The sequence below is a fragment of the Oncorhynchus keta genome, chromosome 9 (genome assembly GCF_023373465.1).
Source record: "Oncorhynchus keta strain PuntledgeMale-10-30-2019 chromosome 9, Oket_V2, whole genome shotgun sequence".
Taxonomy (NCBI): domain Eukaryota; kingdom Metazoa; phylum Chordata; class Actinopteri; order Salmoniformes; family Salmonidae; genus Oncorhynchus; species Oncorhynchus keta.
Genome location: NC_068429.1, coordinates 35795507 through 35806976, shown reverse-complemented (window position 1 = coordinate 35806976; position 11470 = coordinate 35795507). Strand labels below are relative to the sequence as shown.

At 43.2% G+C, this 11470-nt stretch overlaps 1 protein-coding gene across 1 annotated transcript; it reads right to left on the bottom strand.

Annotated features, from left to right (window-relative positions):
- Positions 1-448: 448 nt before the first annotated feature.
- LOC118387651 (zinc-binding protein A33-like) lies at positions 449-10048 on the bottom strand. The gene is made up of 6 exons (XM_035776231.2): positions 9261-10048; positions 8666-8761; positions 8351-8584; positions 7852-7874; positions 7627-7742; positions 449-1504 (listed from the first exon to the last, which is right to left on the bottom strand). The coding sequence occupies exons 1-6, from the start codon at positions 9891-9893 to the stop codon at positions 960-962; spliced, it is 1647 nt and encodes a 548-aa protein (XP_035632124.1). The 5' UTR covers positions 9894-10048; the 3' UTR covers positions 449-959.
- Positions 10049-11470: the final 1422 nt, after the last annotated feature.

Here is an 11470-nt window from a genome sequence, read left to right as displayed (position 1 = left end):
AAGTGCTACTAATGGTATACAACATTTCCATGTGCTTGTTTGAACTGCTCGCTCTCTCTCTCTCTCTCTCTCTCGCTCCACTGATAATAGCTTAGGCCTATGCCATTACGTTGAGTGCAGTTACCTTCCGAAAATAACTTTTGAATAATACCGTTTTTTTTTGTTGTTAGGTAAAGGCAAAGGGAATGGGAGGGAAGAAAAAGCGTATGAAATGTACTTTTGTGGAGATTGTACAGACATGTAACTTCAAAGGATCTTAATAACTTTGACCATTACTCAGCTCAGTAAGAAAAGGACACAATCACACAGAAAACGATTCAAATGACATCTTAATGAGTGTCTCCTTTCCTGTGCTCTGATATTCACAAACAGAAGTGTGTTCATGCTTGTTGCTGTTTTTTTGCTAAGACTGTTCATATCAAAAAATGGTTATATTTTAACACTGAGACACAAAACAAGTTAGTGTTTATTTTGAACGATATCTTGCAGTGTACTGACGATATCCAACATTTACATGAAAAGTATAATCATGCATTGAAAATGACTTATCCAAATAACTGGCGCACCTTTGTCTCAAAATACTGAACTGCCGTACATTGTAGACAATAAGGCAATTTTGTATTCATCATTCAGTTAACACCAGGCCCGTACAAATTAACGCTGTAATATTGCAAAAGGTTATTGTGGATTAATAATAATGATGACAAAAACATTAAACAAACCTTGATGCTGAAGCTCACTGACCCCCATCAAGATGACTTCAGTAAGATATTGAGACATTTCTGAAGTTGAACAGTTGGCCTACTTACTCGTTAACATCTCAAAACAATATGGTAGTATTTTGTGTCCGTTTTTTTATGTTGCATATTATCTGACGGTTATACTCTGAGGGAGGTTTAGCACCAGTATAAGGCTCGCCTCAGGCTTTGCGATGTGTAGATAGATGCGTGCCGCGGCTGTCAGATTTTGGGAAGGAAAACTTTGAGGGGCTCGTTCTCATGCACTTTATCCAGGAATCCCAGATTGAAGTAGGGGTACAACGTCTCTGTGAAGGTTTCACGGAAGGTATAGAGATGAGTCATGCTCTCTGCATTGTAGAAAGACACCAGACCCCTCTTATAATCTAGATACACCCCTATCCTAGCCAGAGGCTCCTCAAGTGACAGGACAGTAGGGGGCGATGTACAGGCCATGTACTGTATTCCATAGGACAAGGACAGGGTCCAGAAGCCATTGGCTGGCAGGGCTTTGATGACCCCCTTCCTGGATACAGACTCTCTGGCTACCCCCACGGTCCACACAGTGCTGCTGTAGACCTCTATCTCCCAGTAGTGGCGGCCATGGGTGAAGCCCTGACTGCCCAGTAGAGACAGGGCAGCGTTGAAGCGGTGAGGGTTGTCCTGGACAGAGTGGTTGAAGGTCTGGTAGCGGACACAGGTGAGGGATGAGGTCAGGCTGAGCCACGGGTTGGCTGTGCTTGAGTTTAAGGTGATGGCAGCTGGAACTGAGAGCAAGGAAACCAAGTATAACATTCCATAATACAGATAAAAGTGGTACAGCAGTATCATTCTCAATGAAACAGTTTAACATTCTGTCTAAAATAAGTAAACAACAATTAAATTGTCAATTCTGTGTAGTAAAGTAGTGCATTCTGTGAAAATCACCAGTGTTGTGTTGAAGATCAGCTAAAGCGAGACCGATTCAAGCACAAGATCGGAGCAAATCGAATCCGAGTCAAGACCAAGACCAGAGGGGGGAGGGTGAGACCGAGTCATGACCGAGACCAGAGGGGGGAGGGTGAGACCGAGTCAAGACCGAGACCAGAGGGGGGAGGGTGAGTCCGAGTCATGACCGAGACCAGAGGGGGGAGGGTGAGACCGAGTCAAGACCGAGACCAGAGGGGGGAGGGTGAGACCGAGTCAAGACCGAGACCAGAGGGGGAGGGGGTGAGACCAGAGGGGGAGGGTGAGACCGAGTCAAGACCGAGACCAGAGGGGGGAGGGTGAGACCGAGTCAAGACCGAGACCAGAGGGGGGAGGGTGAGACCGAGTCATGACCGAGACTAGCGAAATAAAAGTCCAATTAAAGACCATGATTGTAATTTTGTCATATCACCACAACAATAAGAGTTGAAAATGTCCAGTATTTCTGTGTTCATATTACAGGACAACATATGGATTCTTTAGACATTCAGAATAGTAAATACTGCATGCTGAGGGAAAATAGAGACACTCCACCAATGATTACTAACCCAAACACAGTGGGGAACAATTGGCCTTCTACGCCTTCAGAGAAGGTTTAAGGATTTATAAAATAATGATTATAATAATAATAATAATGATATTAATATTTTCAAAGACAGTTCTGATTTAATCTCTTCAGTTTTTGTAAAGGAAAGAGTTAACACTGAAGAGAATTACAGATGTTTTTGCTGGTCTCTGGGGGAGATAAATCTAGATAGCTAAGTCAGCCGTTGGCTAGGACATCAGAAGCTGGCTAAAGGCATCTGCCATTTAACTGTATTAGGGCAACATTTTGGAGTGACAGTGGAATAAATCACATTTTGACTTAATGAGTGGGACCATTTTTACAACAGTCCCACTCATTAAAGTCCAACAGGTCACTGCGCAATAGCGAGCAGTTGTTTCCCCACAGTCTAGCTGACTAGGTTTTGCTGTCGGCTAGTTTGCGGTGGTTGCAGCAGGTGTTATCAAAGAGGATGTTGTTGATCATTCGTTAGCTCCTCCCTTTTCAAAAATAACTTTTAACAAGAAGTTAAGTTTTAAATGATCCTCATCTTGTGAGTGGAACTGTTGTTAGCCACCTATTTGAAAATAATTTATGTGTGTGAAACATTGTTGTACTTAAAGTGGAACAGACAGCATTTTAGAAACATGAAATCTTATTCAAATCTGTTCATATACACCCCCAGGAATAATTAAAAATAAACATTCAAGCGACCACTTAGATATGTTCATGTTTTCATCAATTCTTAGAATGTTTGGGAAAATATAGAGCGGGAAAGTATACGTTCGTTTGGGTAATTTGGGTTCCCGAGTGGCGCAGTGGTCTAAGATCACAGCTGCATCACATCTGGCTGTGATTGGGAGTCCCATAGGGACGGCACACAATTGGCCCAGCGTCGTCCGGGTTTGGCCGTCATTGTAAATAAGAATTTCTTCTTGACTGGCTTGCCAAGTTAAATGAAGGTACTAACATTTTTAAAAAGCATAGACACTGCAGTATATAAAAACATCTGTTTTGTCCATACAGAGTCTACACAGACCGGTGCGACATAGCCAATCAGAGCTGAGGTTGACCTTTATACAAACAAGCCATTTACCACACTGGCCGCCATCATTCACGTTGAACTGGACTGTGCGTTTACAGGCAGTTGCAACAGCCCGACTTCAGATCATTAGAACCCATTCGCCAAAAGCCACAAAATACACCCGAATGGGTTTCTGGATTTGGGAACTGTTGATCAAACAACCATGAAAATGTTGGCTCTCTCTCCCTCAGTTATGTGCATGAACAACAACAACAAGATCAACAACTATTGCTAGCCAGAGTAATGGGGAATGTCTAGCCTCCTCGTCCTTCTGCAGCTTGCCTGCCAATTCATGCTTGTTGGCTGGCTTTCGAGGTAACTACTTCCAGACATAAATGTATCTCACTCTGACCATTTCACTCACCGTAGCAGAGCTGGTTAGGCACTAAATATGACTTGTTTTGCCTATGTTTATTCAGCAGGTGTTGCGCATTTGTAAATTCATCAGTTGTTTTGTTTTGAATTTGTGAACGCAAGGGATATGTTCATTTTATAACAGTCGCTCAAGTTCTTGCTAGCTAACAAAATGACATCTGCATCTCTTGCTGTGTACGGTGCATACGGAAAGTATTCAGACCCCTTGACTTTTTCCACATTTTGTTATGTTACAGCCTTATTCTAAAATTGATTAAATATATTTTTTCCTTCATCAATCTACACACAAAACAGGTTTCAGACATGTTTGCAAATGTATAAAAAAAAATGAAATATCAACATGGTTTACTCCAGACGTGACGCTTGGCCTTCAGGCCAAAGAGTTCAATCTTGGTTTCATCAGACCAGAGAATCTTGTTTCTAATGGTCTAAGAGTCTTTAGGTGTATTTTGACAAACTCCAAGCGGGCTGTCATGTGCCTTTTACTGAGGAGTGGCTTCTGTCTGGCCACTCTACCATAAAGGCCTGATTGGTGGAGTGCTGCAGAGATGGTTGCCCTTCTAGAAAGTTCTCCCATCTCTACAGAGGAACTCTGGAGCTCTGTTAGAGTGACCATCGGATTCTTCCTCACCTCCCTGACCAAAGCCCTTCTCCCCCGATTGCTCAATTTGGCTGGTCGGCCAGCTCTAGAAAGAGTCTTGGTGGTTGCAAACTTCTTCCATTTTAGAATGATGGAGGCCACTGTGTTCTTGGGGACATCTCAAGGATGATCAATGGAAACAGGATGCACCTGAGCTCAATTTAGAGTCTCATAGCAAAGGGTCTGAATACTTATGTGAATAAGATATTTCTCTTTTTATTTTTAATAAATGAGCAAAAATGTCAACAACAAAAAATGTGCTTTGTCATTATGGCGTGTTGTGTGTAGATTGACGTTTTTATTTAATCAATTTTAGAATAACGCTGTAACGTAAAAAATGTGGAAAATGTCAAGGAGCCTGAATCCTTTCCGAATGTACCGTATAACCCCTGAAAAACTATATGAGGGGAAAAAGTCAGTCACTCACCCACTTATGACTGACTTGTGATGCTTGCCCTTGCTAGTTTGATTGTATTGACATTCCCAGCCTTAGTTACATTTGTCAGTTTTTGTCCAGAATATTGAGTAATCGAAACTGAAACAGTGCATCCAGAATGGAGCAAACAATGTACATCGCCAGCTGTGATTTACAACCTGATAGCAATATTTTTTGGACTGTCAAGAAATGTATTGGTGTTATATTAATCATTCTTTTAACTGCATCCGTCTATTCTGCCCACAATGCCTTAATGTACATCATGGAATGTTGAGTCAAATATAAATAATTTATATATATATATTATTTTTTTTGACAGATTATGTTATGATCAAATATAACCTATTTTTTATGTATATATTTTTGACAGATATTATGATTGATTTCATATCTCCAAAGTAGTTAAAACACTCAGTTCCAGTATAAACTTTATGTTACCGGTTATATGATGTGTTAAAAATGCGATGGGAAGTAATAGTTGTACATTTCGATTGGGAAATGCTTAATGGTTGTGTTTTTGTATTTTTAGGATTGGGACCTACTGGCTTACTGTGTCCTAGTTTATGAACGTCTTATCCTTTAATATCATTCTGTGTGTGACTGCTGTCTTTCCATCAGCCCTATGCAGTGGTGTAGTTGTGCCTTGAGAAGTGGGTATACTCTAATTTTGCCAAAAAGTTCCTAAATGGCCCGCCCAGAGAAGGAAAGGCACCCTGTTTGAAAAATCCTGTTTTCCTTCGTTTTTTTATGAGTTTCAAATAGATTTGTCTGATTTTTACACTCAAAATCACCTAGTCTGTCTGTCTTGCTAACCTAGCTGTGCAGTGTATCTCTCTCTAGTCTGTCTGTCTTGCTGTGTTAGTACTTGTTGAAGCCAGCTGTATTGGGTCTGTGTTAGTACTTGCTGAAGATGCCAGTACTGGGGTCTGTGTTAGTTATATTTTCTGAGCTGCAGTTTATAAACACCGTTGGCTTTTATCAAACGTAATAAATTGTTTCATATCAGTCTCACTTTTGTCAGGCACAAAGTCACAGAACACAGCCCTGGAAGTGGCTGGCAAGCAAGCAAGACACAAACAGACCAAGAAATGCAATGGGCAGCTAGGTTAGCAAGACACAAACAGACCAAGAAATGCACTGCCCAGCTAGGTTAGTAAGACACAAACAGACCAAGAAATGCACTGCCCAGCTAGGTTAGCAAGACAGACAGACTAGAGAGAGATGCACTGCCCAGCTAGGTTAGCAAGACAGACAGACTAGAGAGAGATACACTGCACAGCTAGGTTAACAAGACAGACAGACTAGAGAGAGATGCACTGCCCAGCTAGGTTAGCAAGACAGACAGACTAGAGAGAGATGCACTGCCCAGCTAGGTTAACAAGACAGACAGACTAGAGAGAGAGATACACTGCACAGCTAGGTTAGCAAGACAGACAGACTAGAGAGAGATGCACTGCCCAGCGAGGTTAGCAAGACATACAGACTAGAGAGAGATACACTGCCCAGCTAGGTTAGCAAGACAGACAGACTAGAGAGAGATGCACTGCCCAGCTAGGTTAGCAAGACAGACAGGCTAGAGAGAGATACACTGCGAGCTAGCACATCAACATAACTTTACTGTTATTTGCTGGCATCAAACTTGGAGAGGAGAGAACACAAGTTCACCTGAACACGTAACCAGAAGGATAGTTCCGCTTCATCCTCTCATTCAAGTTGTAAACATTGACACCTGCTTTGACACGAGGGGGAGGCGGGGCCCTTGCGTAATTTGCAGGGCCCTACGCAACTTGCGTTGTGAGCGTATAGGGCCGCCCGGCTCTGACCACATCAATTTGTCAGGGTCAGCCTCCCCAGTGGGTGGCCTCTGTCCACCCAGGCTTAGCCATGTCTACACCCCTGATGCAAATAGTGCATGATGACAATTGCGCATCACAAATAGCCTACTAACCAAAACTTCGGACTAAACATTTTCAATACCTGGTTTGCATACCAATTGATGCTTTAGTTAAGTATTTACTGGTAGATATCATGATTTGAAATGTCTTTCCTACCCTACAGGGTACCGATGTCATTCTGTGAGCTGCTCCATTCCAAAACTGGATGACAGCTGCTACACTCTTGCTGCCTGCAGATGATATTCCTCTGAAACTGGGCTGGGTGTGCTGCAAGCATGTGAATGTATTTCATGTGCCTTGCGATTGTGTAGGCTACTTTGTGCAATGATTTCTCTATTATACTACATAATCGATAAGTCGTATACCTCCACTACACTACTTTGATATGCATCAGTAGGGTTTAAAAAGTGAGTATAAGCAATGCCAACTGAAACAAAAAACGGCACATATTCTCCACTACACCACTGGCCCTTTGTGTTTTACCAAAAGTCTTCTCTCCTACATGAGTGCGCTGGTATTATGGTTGCTGTCCTTACAGAATCATGAACCTGTCACACACTGAAGGCCCATAGGTTCGCCACTGCGCAAACATGTCTATAATAGATATAAGGGCTGATAAGATATTGTTTCATAAAAGGAGTGTATATATTTGGCATGGAAAAACGGTTTTATGCGTTGACTGAATGGAAGCTGATAATTGAGATTTTTTTACTCCATTGGTCTCAAGAAGAAATTGTGAGTCCTCGCTGTCCGAGACCGAGTCAAGACCTAGTACAAATGTATCAGACACAGAGACGAGACCTAGACCAAGTCTGGAGACCGTACTACAACACTGCAAATCACCTACATTGCAGAGCAAGAATAGTAGCTGAAAGCTCCTGAATTGCAACTCCTGCGTGCTGTAATTGACATTCACTCTATTCAAGATGAGTTATTTAAATTACAGTACCTGGGTAGATGCTTCCTTTCAGTGATTTCCACACTCGGTACTGCAGGGGCCCTGCGAACCGCCCCTCACACAGACTGGGAGCCGTGAGGGTAGGCTTCTCAAACTTCGGAGAAGGCCTGCCAAAGACAACACAAGCTTTAGACAATACATATCAGAAACAGGAAAACCCCATTATGGAATAACATGGTGAAAGCTAAAACGGCCCACGTCACGCCATGCTCTCACCTCTGGAGCAGGGTCTTGATATTCTGGGACGAGACAGGAAAGACAGAGGGGAGAGAGTGATAATCAGCTTTGGCAGTGGTTAACAAGTGGAAAAGCAGTGTTTCCATATGACATCATATGAGTCTGAGCTAATGCTGTCCCACCCTCTGGGATCTCCCCGTAGTTGGGGGAAAGTCCCTGGGTCTGAGCCTGTCCCTATAATCTCCTTATCCTCACCATCGACCAGGAGTGAGGTCATGGGCCCACATTCTGCCTGTGTTCCACCCTAAAGTGTTCCTCCCTCACTCTGGGGTCCTTCTGTAGAATGTCTAGAATAGATACTAACTACATTATTATAGCAGATATAAATGTCTAGAAGTATGCAAGCTAGGTTTGTCCTCACATCCATATTTTTGCTCAAACAGCACATGCAAATAATCAAAATCTAACCTAAACATTGTTCAGTGTAGTCGTTCAAGAATAACTCCAGTAGGTAAACAGTAGCCCTGTCCTGTCTCACCCGCAGCAGTGTAAAGGGGTCCTGCACCCTCAGATTGTCCTCGATCTCGTTCAGGGCCCTCTGCAGACGGCAGACCTCCACACAGAGCAGGGCCTTGTGTTCGTCTAGTCTGATCAGCTCCATGCGCTCCACTGTCTTCAGCTTCACCTGCAGCAGCTTCTCCTCCTGGTAAAGGAACTGGTGCAGGTCGCTGAACTGGGCCTCGATGCGCTGCTTCAGGTCCGCTGTGTGCTCCTAGTTTGAGAAGATCAAGGTTTAAGCGCAATATATAGATTGTTATCAGGTGTAGGTATGAGATACTATAGTTTTTCTTACCTTGAGCTTCTTGACCTCCTCCTCAGTCTCTCTCTCACACTGCAGGGCCATGTTCAGTTCCCCTTTCAGAGAGTCCATGGAGCTGTTGAGAGAAGCCTGCATAGCCAGAACAAAGCAGCAGCATTACTGTAAGTAGTCATCAGCCTTGTGTTCTCTACAGTTCACCAGAGCTCATCCACGGTAAATACAGTAATCTGCCCTGGGAGTGAGTCTGGCACAAACAATGTTACGGGAAAAGAGCCGGATGCAACTTGAAAACAGACGAACAGCGGAGGATAATGAGCGGTTTACAAAAATAAAGGGGCACCTGAAGTGGTATGACAAATCATTGACATTTTAGTTGTCGATGCCAAGGCACTTTTTCTGTGCTATATTTGATCCCAAAAAATGGTTTTGCTTCAATTCCTCCCATGCATAATACTGCTACTATATCCATGGCCCAAAAATGGATTTTTCCTGTCCTCAATTTCCCCTGCATCCGTGACCCTTTGGCTTATTGTACATATTTTACCCTGTACTAAGCCTTTTACAAGCATTCTTTGTGAAATTTAGCAGTGTAAAAAGGCAACAGAAATCCATTTGAATTTGGATTTACCCTGTATCTCTGCTGTGCCTCCTGGACACACACCATGGTGTGGTTCCTGTGCTCCTGAGAGAGTCCACACACCAGACACACCAGCTCCTGGTCCTCCTCACAGTAGAGCTTCAGCTCCTCTCGGTGCCGGCCACAGCGTGGGGCAGGAGCAGGGCCAGAGCTCCTCTCTGGTACCCCCATGTCCCCCAGCAGCCCCCCGCTCTCCTCCAGGCCCTGGCAGTAGCTCTCCACTATGTTGGCCACGATGCGATTGGGCCGGTAGCTCTGGCCAGGGAATACCTTCCTGCACTGTGGACAGGATCCAGATCCCCCCTGGACCTGGCCTCTGGGGCCCCCCCAGTAGCCAGCGATGCATGCCTGGCAGAAGGTATGGTCACAGGGCAGAAAGACAGGCTGCTTGAAGAGGTCCAGGCAGATAGAACAGGTCAGGTCTCGGCTGAGTCGCTGTGCTGAGCTCTTGGATACTTGCCCAGCCATAGTAGACTGCCTAGGCTTTTCCTTTGTCGTTTGCTTTGAAAGCTCCCCCTCTCTATATTTAAAACTTTTCTTAGCGGATTTCTCCACCTCAAAGGTGTATTGAGATGTTAACTGGAGTTTCTCCACCTCTCTGTGATTCTTACTCCTTATGTTCATTCCTTTTGTCAGACTTCTCTTTTGTTTATGCTGGATTTGCAGCTATTTAGACGTCCTCCTTCTCCTGAGTGTTTGGCTCCTCTCTCTGGTCTCCGGTCTGACTTGGCTCAGTCTTCCTGTTTACTGTGGGAAAGGAAGGGGCTGGTGAGGAGGCGGCCTCTGTCTCTTGTTCCATCCCAAAAAGGCAGGGGTAATTTTTGTGCCCCCTTCTAAACTCCCACTCCGACGTCAGAAGTTAGGGTGGTGTGGGTGTGTGTCTGGTGTTGTGTGTGTGTTTAGGCCTACATTGTGCAAATTGTGAGTCAAAACAGATGTGCCCTATTTTCTCTTTAGCTGGCTGGAAAAACTAAATGGTTGAAAAAGAAACTAGCAATACACCAATTACTGCAAATGGTTATTGACAGGGCTCGGACAATGGCAAGATAACAGGGCTGGGTAACTTCCTGGAGAATGCAGCTTCAGCCAACTCCTGCACAATGAGATTGTAGAGAAAACAGCCATCAATGTTCCAGGAAAAATATGAAGAAGTTTTAAGTCTGGATTGCCCTCTAGCAAACAGGTTTCCGTAATGTACGTTTCCAATAGAAGTGTATGACATTATTAGTCTAGTTCAAGCAATTATGTTCATTTATAGTACCAGTACAGTGTCAGCCTGCGCCAACTACTTTCTATTAAAGGCCCAATGCAGCCGTTTATACTGTAAGTAACCTATTTCTCAAGCGAGAATTTAGCTAGGACTGTTTGTTGGGAGTGGTCTGAGTGGGGAGGGGAAACGGAAAACTAGCTGTTATTGACAGAGGTCTGAAACTCTTAATCAATTTACATTTGGACATTTGGTGATGTCACGATGGAAAGCCGGAACTCCTGCCCATGCAAACCTGCAGATTAGAAGGTCCTGTGTAGATAGTATCTTGTTGAAAATCCAACCAGGAATAACACTGATCAAATTTTTTCACACATTTTCAGTGTTAGTTTCATCAGCTGTTGTACAATATGATATAAAACACAGGAAAAACATACTTTTGACTGCAATGGGCCTTTACGTTCACAATTTTCGTCTAAAATGACGGCCAACTCTAACTGCCTTTGGCTCAGGACCTGAAGCAAGGATATGCATATTGTTGACACCACTTGAAAGGAAACACTTTGAAGTTTGTAGAAATGTGAAATTAATATAGGAGAATATAACACATTAGATCTGGTAAAAGATAATACAAAGAACAAAACACAAGTTTTTTGTAATTTTTTCATCTTAAAAATGCAAGAAAAAGGCCAATACATGACTTAGGAATCTAGGTGCAATTTAGACTTTGGCCAGCAGTGTATGTGCAAAGTTTTAGACTGATCCAATGAGCCATTGTATTTCTGTTTAAAATGTATCAAGACTGCCCAAATGTGCCTAAATGTTTTATTAATTCATTTTCAAGTTCATAACGGTGCACTCTTCTCAAACAATAGCATGGTATTATTTCACTGTAAAAGCAACTGTAAATTAGACAGTGCAGTTAGATTAACAAGAATGTAAGCTTTCTGCCCATATCAGATCTGTTTATGTCCTGGGAAATGCTCTTGTTACT

Bases quoted from the DNA above. Each gene is read 5' to 3' on its own strand.
- LOC118387651 (XM_035776231.2), bottom strand. From the start codon at position 9,893: ATGAACATAAGGAGTAAGAATCACAGAGAGGTGGAGAAACTCCAGTTA. The intron at 8,585-8,665 runs GTAAGAAAAACT...TTCTCAAACTAG, and splicing joins AGGAGGTCAAGAAGCTCAAG to GAGCACACAGCGGACCTGAA. The intron at 1,505-7,626 runs GTACTGTAATTT...CCTTGCTCTCAG, and splicing joins GAAAGGAAGCATCTACCCAG to TTCCAGCTGCCATCACCTTA.